This window comes from Orcinus orca, chromosome 20 (genome assembly GCF_937001465.1).
Source record: "Orcinus orca chromosome 20, mOrcOrc1.1, whole genome shotgun sequence".
Taxonomy (NCBI): domain Eukaryota; kingdom Metazoa; phylum Chordata; class Mammalia; order Artiodactyla; family Delphinidae; genus Orcinus; species Orcinus orca.
Window position 1 is genome coordinate 51,650,387 of NC_064578.1, and position 17,716 is coordinate 51,668,102.

The 17,716-nt window shown below is 48.9% G+C and overlaps 1 protein-coding gene across 8 annotated transcripts in view; it reads right to left on the reverse strand.

Moving 5' to 3' along the window:
• PLEKHA4 (pleckstrin homology domain containing A4) overlaps positions 1-17,716 on the reverse strand; it is a 30,756-nt gene that overhangs the window by 5,367 nt on the left and 7,673 nt on the right. For 3 of the 8 annotated variants that reach the window (XM_033430520.2, XM_033430524.2, XM_033430521.2), the window contains exons 3-16: positions 16,456-16,563; positions 14,676-14,748; positions 14,461-14,561; positions 14,201-14,310; positions 13,408-13,617; positions 12,769-13,048; positions 12,082-12,168; positions 11,052-11,099; positions 10,850-10,930; positions 10,541-10,690; positions 8,886-8,984; positions 6,597-6,737; positions 5,201-5,300; positions 5,053-5,129 (exon numbers count right to left, since the gene is read on the reverse strand). In XM_033430520.2, coding sequence (XP_033286411.1) covers positions 5,053-5,129; positions 5,201-5,300; positions 6,597-6,737; positions 8,886-8,984; positions 10,541-10,690; positions 10,850-10,930; positions 11,052-11,099; positions 12,082-12,168; positions 12,769-13,048; positions 13,408-13,617; positions 14,201-14,310; positions 14,461-14,561; positions 14,676-14,748; positions 16,456-16,563 — 1,665 coding nt within the window. The remainder of the gene's footprint in view (positions 1-5,052; positions 5,130-5,200; positions 5,301-6,596; positions 6,738-8,885; positions 8,985-10,540; positions 10,691-10,849; positions 10,931-11,051; positions 11,100-12,081; positions 12,169-12,768; positions 13,049-13,407; positions 13,618-14,200; positions 14,311-14,460; positions 14,562-14,675; positions 14,749-16,455; positions 16,564-17,716) is intronic. The other 5 variants (XM_033430531.2, XM_033430528.2, XM_033430529.2 and 2 more) reach the window with 3 other exon arrangements.

The window sequence follows — 17,716 nt, forward strand, 5'->3', positions numbered from 1 at the left end:
GACTCCCCTCTGTGCGGCTAAGCACATCACCTAGACCCTTAAGTCCCTTCTCTAATCTCCTTCTCTTCAGGGAGTTCCCTTGTCCCGCTCCCCCGCTCCTCCTCCTGGGCAGTGGCCCCGAAGCAGTAACCTCTGGAGGATCTAATGCTGTCAGGGACTTTTCCCACAGGCAAATCTGTCAGTGTGGACCAACTAAAGCTCTGTGTGCTACTGCCACCTAGTGGTCATATCTTTTTCCTTGATCAGCTCTGAAATACCTAGAACCTTACACCACCCCGGGATGCTGGCCGCGGTACGGCTGAGGGAGGAGCCATTCTCAAGATTAAGCGTTATTCGGTGCAGCTCCAACAATCCATGTCCTTTATACACACCACTAAGAATAAAGTTCCTCTGCTCCTAAGAAAGGACAGATTGATTACTTGGTTTCCACGGATAATAAGGAAGCACCAAAAATGCTTTTAAACCTATTCGAGGGGACGTCCCTGGCTGTCCATCGGTTAATACTCCGTGCTTCCACTGCAGGGGCACAGGTTTCATCCCCGGTCGGGGAGCTAAGATCCCGCATGCCTCGTGGCACTGCCAAGGTGCGGGGGGGAACCACCACCACCAATTCGAACAAGGAATCGTAACTGGCATCCCCGGAACCACGCTCCTGAAAGTCAGCCAATCAACGATGGCGCCGCGTTTCTGAAAATCAGCCAATCAACAACAGACACAAAGCTTCCGCATCTTAAGGTCGAATATACGAAAGTCCACCGGTTTCCGAGCTCTACGCCATATGACATCAGCTCTCCGCTTTGCTCAGAGCGACTGTATCTTACAAGAGGTCTGTCTTGCTTAAGCAAGTAATAAATTCAGCTTTGTTTCCGATACAGAGCTGCAGCTTCTTTATCCCCTCCATGCCTTTGCGTACATAGCCTGTTCCCTGTTTGGAGTACTGCTTCCTGCATGGCCAAACTTTTTTCATTCATCCAGACTCACCTTACCTAACATTTAAAAGGCTTCCCAATGCTCTGAGTCCCCCTATGAAACGGCTCAGCCCTGTCGGATGTGTATGAGGATTGCATTCATGCCTCTCCCCCATCAGACTCCAGCATCAGGACTAATCCATGGCAGGGCGCCCCCAACACCTTCCACAGGGGCTGGTCCCTAGAAGACCAGTATGATGAGCAAATAAGGGAAGTCGGGATTTCTTCCTGCACTGGCCAAAGTTGAGGGAGAAGGGGAGAGATAGCAACTGCTCTTGACACTCTACTTGGATTGGTCATCTGCTGATGGCTTAGTGGGCATCGGAGGGGTCCTGCCAAGTCCATCAGCCATACTTTTCCTGCCAGACCCCTTTGCCAGTTTCAGGATGGGGGAAGCCACAGAAAAATAGGGGTTGTGATGCAGAGATTCACTACGTGGCAAACTCAGAAGGGTAGGTCCTTGAAAACAGGGACTGGTCTGGGGACCTCGCCTTGTAGAGCCTGGCAGTCAAGAAGGGTCTGAGGAATTCGTGGACCTGAATTGAACAACCTGCAGTTGGCAGATGGCATTCCAGAGGTCAGAACTCTGTGCTCCCAAGTGACCATGTGCGGTTGTATGGGTTGCTTACTGCCCAAGGGCTAAGCCCTCCATTGACCACGCCAGGTTCCATCCACGCAGAAGGGGGAGCCTGTCTCTCATTCACAAAAAGGCATTCTGTAGGCTAGCAGAAGCCCTGGCTTCCTAAATTCCCACCTCAGTCTGGACATTTGCACTAGCTGTTTCCCTGCTTTGCCAGGGATAAATTCTAACTCAATCTTTAAGGTCTGTCTGCCTCCAGGAAACCATCCCCAACATGCCCAGGCTGCCTGGGAGCTGTCCCCTGAAGTCCCCCAATGCCTCGTGCTTTCCCCATCTCAGCACACGCCTCCGCCTGTTCTGATAGTGCTTGTGTCTGAGGTTCCTGATGCCTGGGATCTGGCCTGATTCAGTTCAGGAACCCCAGTGGCCGGACAAAACCCAGTCCACAAGAGGCCAAGGACCACCCCAGCACCAATGAGAATGGCAAACTTGTTGGCTCCACCTTCAAAGTCAGTTCTCCAAATTTCTTAATCTGTCATTTCCAAAAAAAAAAAAAAAAAAAAAATCTGAAACTGACATTTGTTTTTCTAAATCGGTGCCAATATGCACCCAGTGTTCGTGATGTGAGGCATCGCCTGAGTCACACCCATCGGGCTTCTGCCGTCAATTGCAATTTTCTTGCTTTGTGTTTTGTTCTGTTACTTACGACTTCTAGTTTAATTGCTCTCTGAAGGTGTCAAAAAGAGCCAAAGATCGCCCCAAAGAGAGTGAAAAGAAACAGAAGCATCTGTCACTTCCAAGAGCTCAGAAAGTAGAATCAAGTCAGGAACAGGATTGTGGAGCCTCTACAGGGACATCTCGCTAAACAGGACCCTCAAGATGTGATGTGACATAAACAGAAAGACACGTTGCAGAAGTTTTACTGGGACAGTGACACCAGGAACTGATGACAAGTAGAGAAACTCTGCAGAGGGCAAAATCTGAAGATCCGGACCCCGTGTTCATGAGGAAGTAACTGGATGCCCCTGAATGGCCTTTGGTCATGAAACAAGCTAGAACATTCCATGAAGACCAGAACATTGATCATGAGCATCAGCTGGCAACACTAAAGAAGTATGTGATGTAAAATATCTTAATACCTGGGTGGCAGAGCATCTGCAGGTCAGAAATTACAATTGATGAGTTTCCTAAGATAACAGCTGATGAAAACTGAGTTCTGAAAAAAACGTATACGGTGGATCAAAGAGCTCCATAATGTCTCTGTGCTCCTGTAAAAATGTCACCGAGGGGGCTTCTCTGGTGGCGCGGTGGTTGAGAGTCCGCCTGCCGATGCGGGGGACACGGGTTCGTGCCCCGGTCTGGGAAGATCCCACATGCCGTGGAGCGGCTGGGCCCGTGAGCCATGGCCGCTGAGCCTGCGCATCTGGAGCCTGTGCTCCGCAACGGGAAAGGCCAAAACAGTGAGAGGCCCACGTACCGCAAAAAAAAAAAAAAAAAGAAAAGAAATTGTGGCATCTCTACATACAGCTTGTAACAATAGAATTTCACACTCCGTGAAGAGAAAGGATAAACCACCCACCGCCTTAAAAAAATCAAAAAACAAAAACTGCATACTGGTTGCAGGCATCAGGAACCCAGGACATTTTCCTCAGAAATAAAAAGCGCCTGGGGAAGAAACTGAGACACAGATGTAGAGAACAAACGTCTGGACACCAAGGGGGGAAAGTGGCGTGGGTGCGTGGTGGTGGTGGTGTGATGAATTGGGAGATTGGGATTGACATATATACACTAATATGTATAAAATGGATAACTAATAAGAACCTGCTGTATAAAAAAATAAATAAAATAAAATTTAAAAATTCAAAAAGATAAATAACTCTCCAAAAAATAAAAAAATTAAAAGCGCCTGATACTTATAAGCTGTTTTTATCCCCCTGACTCCATTTAAGTAATTCATTGCTATTTTTTTAACTTGACATTTAAATGGTGATGTTATTTATAGCTTTTATCCCATTTCGTATGCATATTCATACATTTTATTGGAGAAACGGTAATGTGTTTGCTTAAGTGTGCTGCTGCAGACACGGCAGGCGGTGTTATAGAACGCACAGTACACAGTATAGGCACCGAATTACTAGAATCTGCAAAACTTTGCATTTTAAACAACATCTGGTCCCAAGGGTTTTGAACAAGGTTTGAAAACCGCTATATCTAGAATCCGACTCTGTCTCGACATCTCCACTTTTTCTAACCTAGTGCAAACAACTGTTCTCTCCCCGCTGGACTAGCCCAGTCACCTTCTCACTGGTTCCCTGCCTCAGCCCTTGTTCACTGTCTGTTCCCACATGTGGCCGCCAGAGGGCGCCAGTGCCCATTTACAGCATCTCAGTGCCTGCTCAGATACTCCATGGCTCTGGGCTCACCCAGTGTCAAAGCTAAGCCCTCACCTTGGACCACAAGACCCAGCACGATCTGCCCCTATTACCCCTCTGTCCTCATCAGCACCCCTCTCCCTCTTGCTCGGTTACTCGGTTACGGCCACACTGGCTTTCTAGCTGCTCCTCCAACACGCCAGAGTCTTCTGCCTCGGAACCTTTGCAAACACTGTTCCCTTTGCCTCTAATGCTCTTCCACCAGACATCCCCAAGGCTTGCTCCCTTACCTCCTCCGGGTATCTGCACAAGCGTCACCTCTCCAGAAGCCTCCCCAGACCAAGCCATTGACAATTGCACCTCTTCTCCAAGTATCCCAAATCCCCTCACCGTGTTGTTTTTATTTAGCACTTAGAACATATAAAGTAATTTATAGTAAATTATTTATTACCCGCCTCTTCCCACTAGAATGTCAGATTCATGAGAGAAGGATTTTTTTTTTCATCTTGTTCACATTTGGGTCCTGAGCACCTAAACAGCTCTCTGTGATAGAACTTTCCCGAATGATGGAAATGTTCTATATTTTCACTGTCCAACAGGGTAGCCACTGGCCACTTATGTCTCCTGAACACTTGAAATTTAGCGAGTGAGAGTGAATTTTTCATTGTATTTCATTTAAATTCATTTAAATTTAAATAGCCCCATGTGACTACTGGCTACCTTATTAGACAGTGAAGAGGGTATTTAATAAGTATATATTGAATGAATGATTGATAAATGAATGAATGAATGAAGTGCTTGCTCTAAGGCACTACTTTCAGGCTTTATGGGCATTCATCTACTTTGACTCTTCACATCAGCCCTAGGTGGTAGACACCGCTATTAGCTCCATTTTGCAGATGAGAAAATGGAGGCAGAGAGATTTCATAACTGATCCAAAGTCACACAGCTTAGAAGTGGCAGAGACAAAATTCAGTCCCAACGCTCTTAATAAATCTCGCTGTCTCTGCTCTAGGGTGTGGCCTTAAAACTCTTCTCTCCCAGATGTTTCCCCAAGAGTGGGGACAGGGGGTCCTTCCTGTGGTGGTCAAAGGGTTACAGTGGACCTGAGGAGGCCAGATGGACTGCCTACCTTGGTTCCTGGCTGTGGGGAAGGGGGGCGGCGACCCTCAGGGCTGGAAGCCCGGGAGACCCTTGGAGATCCAAGACCTGGAGGAGTAGAATGGGACTGGTGAGGACCAGGAATGCCGAGCAAGTCCCTCCCCACTCCAGACGCTTACCTGACCGAGGGCTGGCAAGCTCTCTGTCGCCCCCTGGGGGCCGCCCCCAGTCAGCCTCAGGGGACCGGGGTAGGCTCAGTTCCAAGGACTCAGGCAGGCTCTGGAGAGGTCAGGAAAGGGGAATAATAATTATCATTACCACTATTATTACCATTTTCAAGCACTTAGCAATTGAGACACTGCATAAGTAGGATTAAGATTGAAAACCAGGAGCCAGATCTGGTTTCCAAACCTCAGCTCTGCCATTTTTTTTGCTGTGTGACCTTGGGCAAGTTACTTTACCTCTCTGTGCCATATTTCACCTTTTGATATGAGGATTTTAACCTACAGCTTTTTTTTTTTTTTTTTTTTTTTTTTTTGGCTGCGTCAGGTCTTAGTTGCAGCACACAGGATCTTCTTTGAGGCATGCGGGATCTTTCCTTGTGGCACGTGGGCTCTTCATTGCAGCGCGCAGGCTACTCTCTAGCTGTGGTGCACAGGCTCCAGGGCACGTGGGCTCTGTAGTTGTGGCGCGAGGGCTTAGCTGCACCGTGGCATGCGGGATCTTAGTTCCCTGACCAGGGATCAAACCTGCATCCCCTGCATTGTAAGGAGGATTCTTTACCACTGGACCACCAGGGGAGTCCCTGATATGAGGATTGAATTGATACATGTAAGGTACTTAGAACAGTGCCTGGCACATGGCAGGGCATTATACGTGTGAGGTTTTATAATGATTATGCATCTGGCACGGTGCTAAGTACTTTACCAGCATTATCTCATTGAATCCCCTCGGTAAATCTACGAGACAGCTATTATTATCCCTATTTGATATATGGGGAAACTGAGGCTCAGAGAATGAGGTCAATGACTGATGTCACAAAGATAGCAAAGCTGAGATCTAAACCCAGGTCTCCCGGATACATGATCTGATGATCGCCTACAACCATTGTGGCTCCTGATTCCTGACGGCTTACTCTGTCAGGCACATTCTAGTCACAGTTTCTCCTTCTCACAGTCCCCTGCAAGGTAGGGGTTAAGATCAGCGGTGTCTGGTAAATGTTTAACAAATGCCCTCTGGGAGACATGAGCCCTGGTTTGTAGCATTTGCCAGTTTCCACGGTGTAAATACTCCCACCGTGGTCAATTTCAAGCTACCAACATGACATCACTGAATGTGGAGTTGAGAAGAGAGGCAGGCAATTGGACCTTGGGAGGTGTTGGGAACTGGGTCCAGCACATCACTGGACAATGATCATAGTACAACGAATAAGGAAACAAAGGCTTCCAGAGCTTAGGATACATGGCTGAGGTTGGTTAGCTGGTCAAGGGAGAGAGAAAGAGGGGAGATGGTAATGAGCTGGGCCAGGGGCAGATGGAACAGGAAGCTGGGGGTGGAGAAAAAGGTGAGTCTCACCTCCCTCTCTGAGGACTCCTTGCCTTGGAGTGCAGGGGATGGGGAGTCAGGGTCAGTGTGGTGGGGTGGTTTCTGGGGGCCCCCCAGACCTGCCAGTGTGTCTTCCACCATCCACAGCTGTTGTTGAGCAGATGCTCTGTCCTGGGGAGAGGAAAGGAATTTGTTACTCAAAGGTGGGAAAATGCAAGGAGGGTTAAAGTTGATAGGCCATGGAAACGGTCTGAAATTTCCATTTAGATATCCCACTTACCCATTATCATTTATCATAAACATTGTTTTTCTGTATGGCTCTGTAGTGTTACCTCTGTTATAAATAGGTGACCATATAAATAGATGTGAGTCTGTTTCTGAATATTCTATTCTTTCCTTTGTTCCATTTGTCTAATGTTGTGTCAATACTATACTGCCCTCTTATTACCTGTAGCTTTACAGTCAGACTTGATTGATATCCAGTTGTGTCAGTCCTCCAGCTTTGTTTTTGCAGGTTGCCTTGTCTACATTTGGCCTTTTGCACTTCCAGATAGAATTTAGAGTCAGCTTGTCAAACTCCACATAAAAGCCATCTGGAATTGTATTGGGATCGAATATCCCCACTGGGGAAATCACATCTTTACATGAAAGCCCTCACCACATAAAGATGTACCACATCTTTACATTAGTGTCTTTCCTATCCACGAACATGGTACATCTCTCCATTTATATCAGTCTTCAATTTCTCTCAATGACATCTTGTGGCATTCAGAGTAGGTGTCGTGCATGTCTTTCATTATGTTTCTCCCTAGATATTTAACCTGTTTATGTTCATTGTAAACACTATTGTTTATGAATATTCATTTTCTAATTGTTTGTTATTAGCATACAAGAAGACAAGTGATTTTTGCATGTTATCCTTGCATTCAGTTACCTTGCTGGATCGGCTTATTCTACCAATCTTTCTGGAGATTATTCTAGATTTTCTACATACACAGCTTTGTCATCTTTAAATAAAAACAGCTTTACGCCTTCCTCTTTGGTCCTTATACCTTTAATTTATGTCTCAGACTCCCTTGTACTGCCTAGAATCCCTGGGACAAGGCTGACTAGAACTAGGAGGGGCTGGGGGTCTGGATCCTGGGTCTGAGAACTTGTCTTATTCCAAATACTGGGGAAAAGTTTTCAACATTTCACTGCCAACAATCATGTTTGCTGTAAGTTTACGTTTCTTATAGATGCCTTATCAGATTAAGGAAGTTGATTTATATTCTTACTTTGCTGAGAGATTTTATCATGAATGGATATTAAATTTTTAAAATGTTTTTCCTGCATTTATTGAGATGACCATGTGGTTTTTTTTCTTTATTTTATTAAATGTAGTGAACTACATGAACTTATTTTCAAGTGTTAAATTAACCTTGCATTCCTGTAATAAGCCTAATTTGGTTGTGATTTTTTTTTTTTTTTTTTTTTTTTTTGCGGTACGCGGGCCTCTCACTGCTGTGGCCTCTGCCTTTGTGGAGCACAGGCTCCGGACGCGCAGGCTCAGCGGCCATGGCTCACGGGCCCAGCCGCTCCGCGGCATGTGGGATCTTCCCGGACCGGGGCACGAACCCATGTCCCCTGCATTGGCAGGCGGACTCTCAACCACTGCGCCACCAGGGAAGCCCTGTGATGTCTTTTTCTTTTCATATATTGCTGGTGCTGAGGAATATCTAACACCAGTAGCTGGGGGATTAGCGTTGAGGGGTGGATTTTAGGAGGAAGTGGGAGGGGGTTAGTATGAAGAGGGTGGGGCTTAAACCTGTGAGTATGCATTTAATACTAGAAGCCAGAATGTTTAGTTGAAGGTATATGATTTAGAAATTCTATTGCTAGGCTTAGAATGAAGACGTGGGTCTGAGGCCAAGCAATGGGGCTTCAGGAGTGGGGCTTGAACTAAGGGATTGGATTTAGAACTGGAGCCTCCAGAGGATAAATTTAAAAGTGAAAGTCAGGATGCAGAATGCAAGAGATGAACTTGCAGGATGGGACAGGGCTGAGGGGCAGAGTTTTGACCCCAAGGGTAGGGCTTCAAAGTAAGAGGAGAGATTTAGAACCAGACGGGGCAGTAGTTCCGAATCTGAAGATAGGTCTTGAAATTAAGGGCACTGTCTTAATTATTGGTTTTTAAATGAAAGGAAAAGGCAGAGGGGGAGGGGCTAAAGATAACATGGGAGGGGTTTTGATTCTGTGGGAGGGGCTTAAATGCCAAAAGGGTTTCCAAGTGATCTTGGAGTGCAGGGTGGGGCTTGGGGGCTTGGGGCAGGGGTGTACCTGGGGGGACCCGAGGTGCAGCAGGTACTCAAGGGTCTCTCTCAAGGTGCTCAGCTCCTGTTCCAGGCTGTTGTACGTGTCCCAAACCCGCTCTCGCTCCTCAGGTCCCAGAAAGGGGGAGACAGAGAGTTAGCATGTCCTCCCACCAGATCTTCCCCAATCCCATCTTTTCCTAGATTAGCAGGAGGAAGGGTGGCCTGGCCCCAGGTGCCCTGTGGGGTATATGGACTGCAAGTCCCAAGGGCCTCTTTGCTCAGACTACTGGGAACCCCAGAGTCTATATTGAACCTGCCATTCCAATGAACTGCTAGTGTAGACAAATAACAGCTTTCCCTGAATCTTCTGGATTACCTCTGCACTCCTCTAGGGCAGCAGAGTCTACAGATCTAATGAATTCTTGAAACAGACAAGACCATGAGACCTGTACACTCCGGGCAGCAGAAACTTCCTTGCCAATACCAATAACAAGAGTAGCTAACTTTTTTTCTTTTTGTTTTTTTTTGTGGTACACGGGTCTCTCACTGTTGTGGCCTCTCCCGTTGCTGAGCACAGGCTCCGGACGCGCAGGCTCAGCGGCTATGGCTCACGGGCCCAGCCGCTCTGCGGCATGTGGGATCTTTCCGGACCGGGGCACGAACCCGCGTCCCCTGCATCAGCAGGCGGACTCTCAACCACTGCGCCACCAGGGAAGCCCTAAACAGACTTTTCCTTTCTTTTCTTTTCTTTTTTTTTTTTCTTTTTTGCAGCTAACATTTATTTGGCACTTACTGTGTGCCAGGCACTGTTCTTAGCTCTCATTTAATTCTTTTGAGGTAGGTACTGTTAATGTCTCCATTTTACAGATAGTAATAATTACAGCTAACATAAGTATTGCTTACCATATACTAGGTACAAAAGTGTTAAACATTCCTTCATTTACATATATTTATGAAAACTTCACAATAGCCCTATGAAGTAAATATTATTTTTATTATCTCAAGTTTATATGAGAGGCATCTAAGGCCCAGAGGGATTAAGTAAATTCTCTAAGGTCACAAAGCAACAATGAGTGGAAACTGAGATTCAAAGCCAGGAAGTCCGTTTCAAAATCACCCCCTTGGGACTTCCCTGGTGGCACAGTGGTTAAGAATCCACCTGCCAATGGAGGGAACACGGGTTCGAGCCCTGGTTCGGGAAGATCCCACATGCCGTGGAGCAACTAAGCCCGTGTGCCACAACTACTGAGCCTGCGTGCCACGACTACTGAAGCCCGTGCGCCTACAGCCCGTGTTCTGCAACAAGAGAAGCCACCGCAACGAGAAGCCCGTGCACCACAACGAAGAGTAGCCCCCGCTCGCCACAACTAGAGAAAGCCCTCGCGCAACAATGAAGACCCAACGCAGCCAAATATAAATAAATAAATAAGAACTTACTAGACTGGAAACTAAATCTATCTCAAAAAAAAAAAAAATCTCCCCCTTAAAGGGCTAAATTAAATACTACTGTTTCTTGGCTGCTTGCCCCTCACCCTCTAGGAATGTCAAGATCATTGGCTTAAAATTGGGGGGATTCTCAAGAACCACCTTCCCAAGAGCCTTTGGGGGCAAGTTCCCTTTAGTAACAACCTGTAGAATCCTGGGGTCTCCTTGGAGGTATGCCCCTTCCCAGATGTTCACCTGGGTCAGGTGACAAAGAGCGGCCCTCACACTGACTAGTCGGTCCTGCAGGAGGCGCTGGCGCCCCCAAGCCCTCCCAGGAGCTGCAGCCTCCCTGGTTGTTTGGCCCAGCTGCTGTCGAGTCAATTCCAGGGCTGCTTCTAGCTGCTCCTGCACCGAAAGGGAAGATGGTTAGACTTCTGAAACCACCCCCAGCCTCAGGAAGAGAGAACAGGTGTCTTCCTATATCCTTGGGTATGCTGGGGATCAGGATGGGCTAAGGGCACGTGGAGAGGCCAGATGCCCCTCCCCTGTCCCAGAGCCCTGTACCTTCTCCTCCTGCCTCTGATCTATCTCCTCCTGCAGCCTCCTCAGGAGCCGGTCCTGCCCACACAACTTGGTCAACAGAGTCTGGAGAAAGGAGGACAGGAGCTATTTATGGACCAGATCTGGCTCTTCCCCCTGCCCCACAATTTAAACATTCTCTCCCCAGCTCTGGGAACTCAGCAAGGGTTCGATCAGGAGAACTTACATCTGTCTCCAAGCTTTGGTGGAAGGTTGAGTCTAGAGGGGGACCCGGCTGAGGAGAAAGAGAAAGGTTGGAGGTCACGTGCCCAAACAGGTCCTTATTGTAGCTAAGCGCTGAGCTGAGCCCTGTTGCTACTAACAGACACCCCTGTCCTTATTAGCTTTGTTCCAAGCTTTAGCAAACCTCAGTAGACCAATTGCCAGACTTTGGGCTTTAGGAAGTGGTCTTTGCTACCAAATAGCTATAGCAAATAAATAATTAATGGAGAAAACTTAGAGAGTTCCTTTATGACTGAGAATAAAATAAGCATGCTCACTACCACTGTTACAGTTTAACACACTATTAGAGATCTTGACCAATGCTATAAGATAAGAAAAAGAATAAAAGTGTAAGGATAGGAAGGGGAATGATAAAACCATCATTATTTATAGATGATGTGCTCATCTACTCCCCCCAAAAAATAGCATAAAAAAATTATTAGAATAAATAAGAGAATTCAGCAAGGATGCCAGGTGTAAAATGAAGTTACAAACATTAATAGCATATCTCTACACCATCAATAACTAGAAAATATTTTTTAAAAAAGAAGAATATACCATTCAAATAACTATAAAAACTATCAGTAGGGAATTCCCTGGTGGTCCAGTGGTTAGGACTCGGTGGTCTCACTGCCAGTGACCTGGGTTCAAACCCTAGTCAGGAGACTAAGATCCCTCAAGCCGCACAGCGTGGCCAAAAAAAACAAAAAACTATCAGGAATTTAGGAATTACCTTAATTACCTTAACTAATAGCACAAAAATCTCTATGGAAAAACTCAAATGACAGACCTAGAAAATTATATGAATGAATGGAGAGATATTCTATATATATATGCCACCCAGTTTTCAGCAGCCCTAGGAAACTAATATATATCCAGGCACCTTGAAATACCCAGTTTTCTCTAGGCACACTAGTCCAGGAGATGACATTCACCATAGCAAAGAAAGCAAGGGAGGGGGCTCTGGCAGATTCAAGGTGCCCCAGGATACCTACCAATAAAACCATGGAAGCCCGGGTCCCAGGAGGCCTTGGAGGGAGCTGGAGATATGTGGAGGAACCAGAGGGGGCCTGGGAGGAATACTGATATAGAGAGGTTTAGAAATCGGCATGTCTTACTAACAAATATTAGAATGGATGTGTCCCGAATTGCAGTGCCTTAGGAGACTCTTTGAGGTTCAGAACTGGGCCCCCAGAACTTCCTCAACGATCTGCTCTCCAGCTGTGTGCCATTGGGACACAGAGAATGCTAACGAGTGGAAAGCCTGGCAAAACGGTCCCACGGACCCATGGAAGTTGCAGTCTACGCTCACGCTCACATTCGTGGTTAGCTGCGGATTTTCGGGACTACAGTCCCATGATGCTCAGAGGAAATAGCAGGTGACCAACTTAGAAAGATAAACTGGAGACACAAGGCAGATGCAATCGACGCTCACAGCATTGTCCTAGAGGAGAGTATTCTGGACTACAATCTCCATAATGCTTAAGGGGTAACGGCCAAAGACCAGCCTGAGGAGAGCCCTGAGAACTCATGGGAGTTAAAGTTCACTCTCCCTTTCACATCTGAACCCAGCTGCGATTATGTCTGAACTACAATCCCCATGATACCCAGGGGCCAGTGGCCTAGAGACCAGCCTGGAAAGAATGGGAGGTTTAGTCCCTCTCCCCATCACCTCTGCTCACCGGTGTTCTGGCCTCCTGACTCCAGTGCTGGGGACTCCTGGGATCCCTTCCTCCCCCAGCCTCGGAGGAGGGTCCTCGTCGGGGAGTGGGGGGCCTGGAGAGTGTCTGGCGCTGGGGGGCCCAATCCAGGGGAGGCCGGACATCGATGCGACTCAAGGGGGTATGGGGTCTGGCAGAAGGTGCTGTGTCTCCAGAGGAGGGAGGGGGTCTGCGTGCAGGAGCAGAACGGGGCCGCGGGAGGCTCAGAGGGGAGGGAGGGCGAGAGAAGGGTGTGAACAGGCTGTAGGGAAGAGAGAATAGGCGAACTGCGTCAACTAGAGCCCCCTCATCCCACGACCCATCAAGCCAGCCTCAAAGATCTGTCTCCCTTCAGGGTGTCTCACTGTCCCTCTGGAGTAGAACCCTCCTCTAGTAACCAGATCCTGAATAATTTCCCTCTTTATGGTATCCCCTCCTTAAGACTTCTCCCCAACAGGCACTGACCCCACAAGAACCCAGCAAGTCACACACATCAGTGAGAAAGCACTAAGTCACTCCCCTAATCAGTCCCAGCCACGCCCCCCGGCCACGCCCACAGCATTTCCTCTGAAGCTCAGCCCTATAGAAACTTCTCGTCCCAGACTCCCTCGTCCAACTCACTCTGGGCTCCTTGTCCTCCGAATTCGGGGTCCAGATTGGAGGTCAGCCATGGGGCTGGGGGTGAGCAGCCGGCCACGACCTCTGGAGAGACGAGCCACCTCCGGTGATTCGGAGCCGCGCCCCTCTTCCCCTCTGCTCACCTCTGGGGGACCACCGGGGCCGCCAGGGCCCTCCCCAGTCTGGGGACGTGCAGATGACCTGGGTTGCCCACTAACGAGTGGACACAGAAAAAGACATCACTCCTTTGAACTTTATAACAGCCCTAATTGCCATTTCACAGATAAGGACACAGGAACCTACAAAGAAAAAAGGGGAGGTAGTGTACTGTAAATTGTTTTCCCCATTTTGCAGATGGGGAAACTGAGGCCCGAATTGGAAGTGACTTGTGCAGGGCCACAAGGTCCATCCAGGTCGCTGGACCCAATGCCCTAGACTATGCGTGTCCAGCCTGAAAATTGGGGCAGGCAGACAGAGCCTGGAGCCTTCCTTTTTTTTTAATCTGACATTTTTTAGGGGGCAGCCTCAGGGGGTGGAGACTTCTGCGGGAGCCAGTTAGAGAGTGAGCAATACTGATGGACAAAACGGTGGGCGGAGCTTACAAGAGATAGACTCTTTGCTGATTGGAGATGAAGTCCCCTGGACGTGGGGCCTGAAGGGCGGAGTTTCCATAGCTAAAAGAATAGTGATTGGACATTGAAGAGGGCAGGGTCTTAAAGGGAGGGGTTAGCCGGATAATTTGCAGGACCCAGACTGGAGATAGAGTGTCAGGGGCGTGGCCTGTACTTATACTCACCAATCGTCCCCCTCCGCGCGGGAGGCCCGCCCCAGTGCCCGTAGCCAGCCCCTCAGGTCTTCTAGCGTGTCAGCCGCCAGAACGTAGGTCCTCATGCCCGCGTGCTCCGCCTGCGGGAAGAGAGAGCTGGAGGACCCGGCCGCCGGGTCCTCTAAAAAGAAGGATGCCATGGAACCTGGTCTTTATCTCCAGTAATGGATGCTCCATGCCTGCCCCCATCGCCTAGTGCCTTAGTGCCCATGGGGCTTGGATGGACTCACGGTGAAGGTGAAGCGCCGCCCTCGGGGGGCTCCTGGACCATCTGGCCTGATACTGTAGCTGGGGAGCAGGACGCTTCCCAGGACGCTCTCCTCGCGGCTGTCTGCAAAAGACAGGCTGGGGTCAAGTGTCACACAGGGATCTAGAGGCCAAGAGGCTAGTGGAAAGGGAGGGTGGGAGGGGGGCCCGCCCACCCCATGCCAGCTGGGGCACTGACCCTTGTAATAGAAGAGGCAATGGCCAGAGAGGACGAACCAGCGGCGTTTCCAGAGCCGGAGCCCGGAGCTGTCCTGGAGAGACAGAGTGGGAGTAGAGGGGGGAGGGAAAAAAGGAGATGGAGACAGTGACACTTGGGGCCAAAGACCCAAAGAAAGGAGAGGGGCAGAGACACATGTTTGGTGCAATAGATTCAGATGGAGAACTGGAAACCAGTGGGTTGCAGTTGAGAGGACATAGATTCTGGACACAGGTGGACCTGAGTTTGACTCTTAGCTCCACCACTTTCAAACTGTGCCCTTAAGCAAGTCATTTCCCCACTAGAAACCTCATTTTTTCCTCATGTGTCAATTGGGGATTGAGAAGTTACAGGAAGATTGGGACAGATACTGTACCACACACGGGCAGCGGCTTTATATAGGAAGACTTGGCCCGATCACTATGGAGTGTGAGACACAGAGAGGCCAGGAAGGTGATGCTGAGCCATCAGAACTGAGCCACAGAACTGCTCCATCTCTAACCTTGTGCCCCTCTTCTCCCCTTCAATCCATTCCCACAGAAGCATCATGATCTTTTAAAATTATAAATCAGACCATGTGAGTCCCCTGCTCAAAACAGAGCTTCCCGTCACACTTAGCATAAATCTCAAGTTCCTTACCCTAATTTGCCGGCTTACAGGGAATCTAAAACTTGGGTGCACATAAGAATCACCAGGAGGGCTCGTTAAAACACAGATTCCTGGGTCCCATCCCCAGAGTTCTCCAGTCAGTAGATCTGAGGTGGGAGCTGACAATTTGCATTTCTAGAAATTTCCCGGGTGATGCTGGCGCTGCTGGTCTGGGACCACACTTAGAGAAGCTCGCCCCGTCGCCCTGCCGCCCCTCCTCTCTCTCACCTTGGCTTGCTCCAAACACCAAACTTTGGCCTGCTGCAGGGCCCTTTGCTTTCAGATTCCCTCTGCCCCCCAGATCTTAACACAATGGGCTCCTTCTTGACATATAATTCTCAGCTCAAATGTCATCTCCTCAGAGACGCCTTCCCCGACCAACAGTCAAAAGTAGCTCTCATCCCTCAGCCACTTTCCAGCACATTCTCCTGCGTTATTTCTTCACAGTGCTTCATTTCCCACCATCCAAAATCATTTAGTCCACTTGTTTTATACTAATTTATTATCCATCCCTGTCCCACCCCCATCTTGAATGTAGACAGATACTTATTTGTCTTATTTGCATGGTATGTGACCCAGGGCTTGGCACATTGTAAATGTTCAAGAAGTGGTCGTTGGACTTCCCTGGTGGTGCAGTGGTTAAGAATCTGCCTGCCAATGCAGGGGACACCGGTTCGAGTCCTGGTCCGGGAAGATCCCACATGCCGCAGAGCAACTAAGCCCGCGCGCCACAACTACTGAGCCCGCGCACCACGACTACTGAAGCCCGCGTGCCTAGAGCCCGTGCTCCGCAACAAGAGGAGCCACCGCAGTGAGAAGCCCGCGCACCGCAACGAAGAGTAGCCCCCGTTCGCCGCAACTAGAGAAAGCCTGCGCGCAGCAACGAAGACCCAATGCAGCCAAAAATAAAATAAAGCATAAATAAATTTATGAAAAAAAAAGTGGTCATTGAATGAATGAATGAATGAAAGAAACGACAGAATAAGGGAGGAAACAGTGATCAAAAATATATATATATTTGGAGAAGACTTGGAAGGAGAGGAACAGTGGACAGCCAGGGGCACAGCCTCTAACATCACTTGGAGTGTCCTTTCCCTTCTTCTGCTCACTCTACCTGCTTATGAAGCCAGCCTCGGATGTGCACGGGGAGGTTAGGGTCCCTTCTGAGCGCATTGCCCCTCTTCCCGAAGGCATGCACCTTGCTTACCGCCCGGGTGGACTTCTGAAGAGATAAGGAGGACAGAAGTGAACATGGCCTTGGGATGGACTTGGGGAGGCGGTGCAGTGGGACTCAGGCAACCCAAGGCCCTCCTCAGCTGCCTTTAGAAACTGGGTCAAGGAGAGAGCTGAGGGAGTTCCCTGGTGGCCTAGTGGTTAGGATTCGGCGCTTTCACTGCCGTGGTCCGGGTTCAATCCCTGGTCGGGGAACTGAGATTAAAAAATAAATAAAGAGGGATCTGAGTTTGGGGATGAGAATTGCATGTGCATAGTGCAGAGTTGACAGACACTTTTCATGCGTGGCGGGAGGTGTCTGGAGGCAAGGAAGAGGCTACTGGCCACTGCGGAGGGAATTTGGGAATCGAGGGTCCACTGCCAAGGAGAGGATGCTCTTGGCCACCAGAGCCCGAGATGTAGTAGAGCCTTTGGGACCCAAGATGGCAATACTGCCTGGGAGGTCCCCATGGTCAGGAAGGACCTCTGTGCTGAGTCCCTAGTGATGGGTCAGCTGGAATCAAAGGATACCTCAGTGCCAAGGAATGACATTCCTTAGCGATCATGTCCAGGGTGGCGGTGGGAGCTCCAAATCCCTTCATCCCAGTAGATGGGCCTCCCTCTCCTGTGCACACAGATATCCCAGGCACCCATGGCCAGATTCCCACAGGATGCCCCTCCTTGGTGACGATGCTGATCCAGGTCAGGTTCAAATCTACAGAATCTGAACTTGGGAAGCTAGAAATGAGTGAGGGGAATGTCTGGAGGACAAGAAAATGAATGTCATGACTGAACTTTGGGCTGGGGTGATGAATTGGGATGCAAGAATCTCAGGCCACATGGGGCATATTTATTGTTGGAGTAGGGTCTTTCCTTTATCAGATTTCAGAACTGGGTAGATGGGATGGCTAGAGACAGGACACAGATTTCTCAGTCCTAATAAGAGTAGCCACTGAGTTCCTGGCTGGGGAGAGGGGAGGTCACGGCTGGGGAGTGGCCTTATCTTAGCAACCAGAGTTAAGCAGGGCTGTTACTCTGGCTTCGAATTAGGAAAATACAAGGGGTGGGGACAGCTGGGAGTGCCTCTGAATTCCTAGTTGTGGCGGGTGGGAAATTTGGGACCTTGCTAGGTTCGGCACACCCCGTTGCTAAAGATCCTTGCT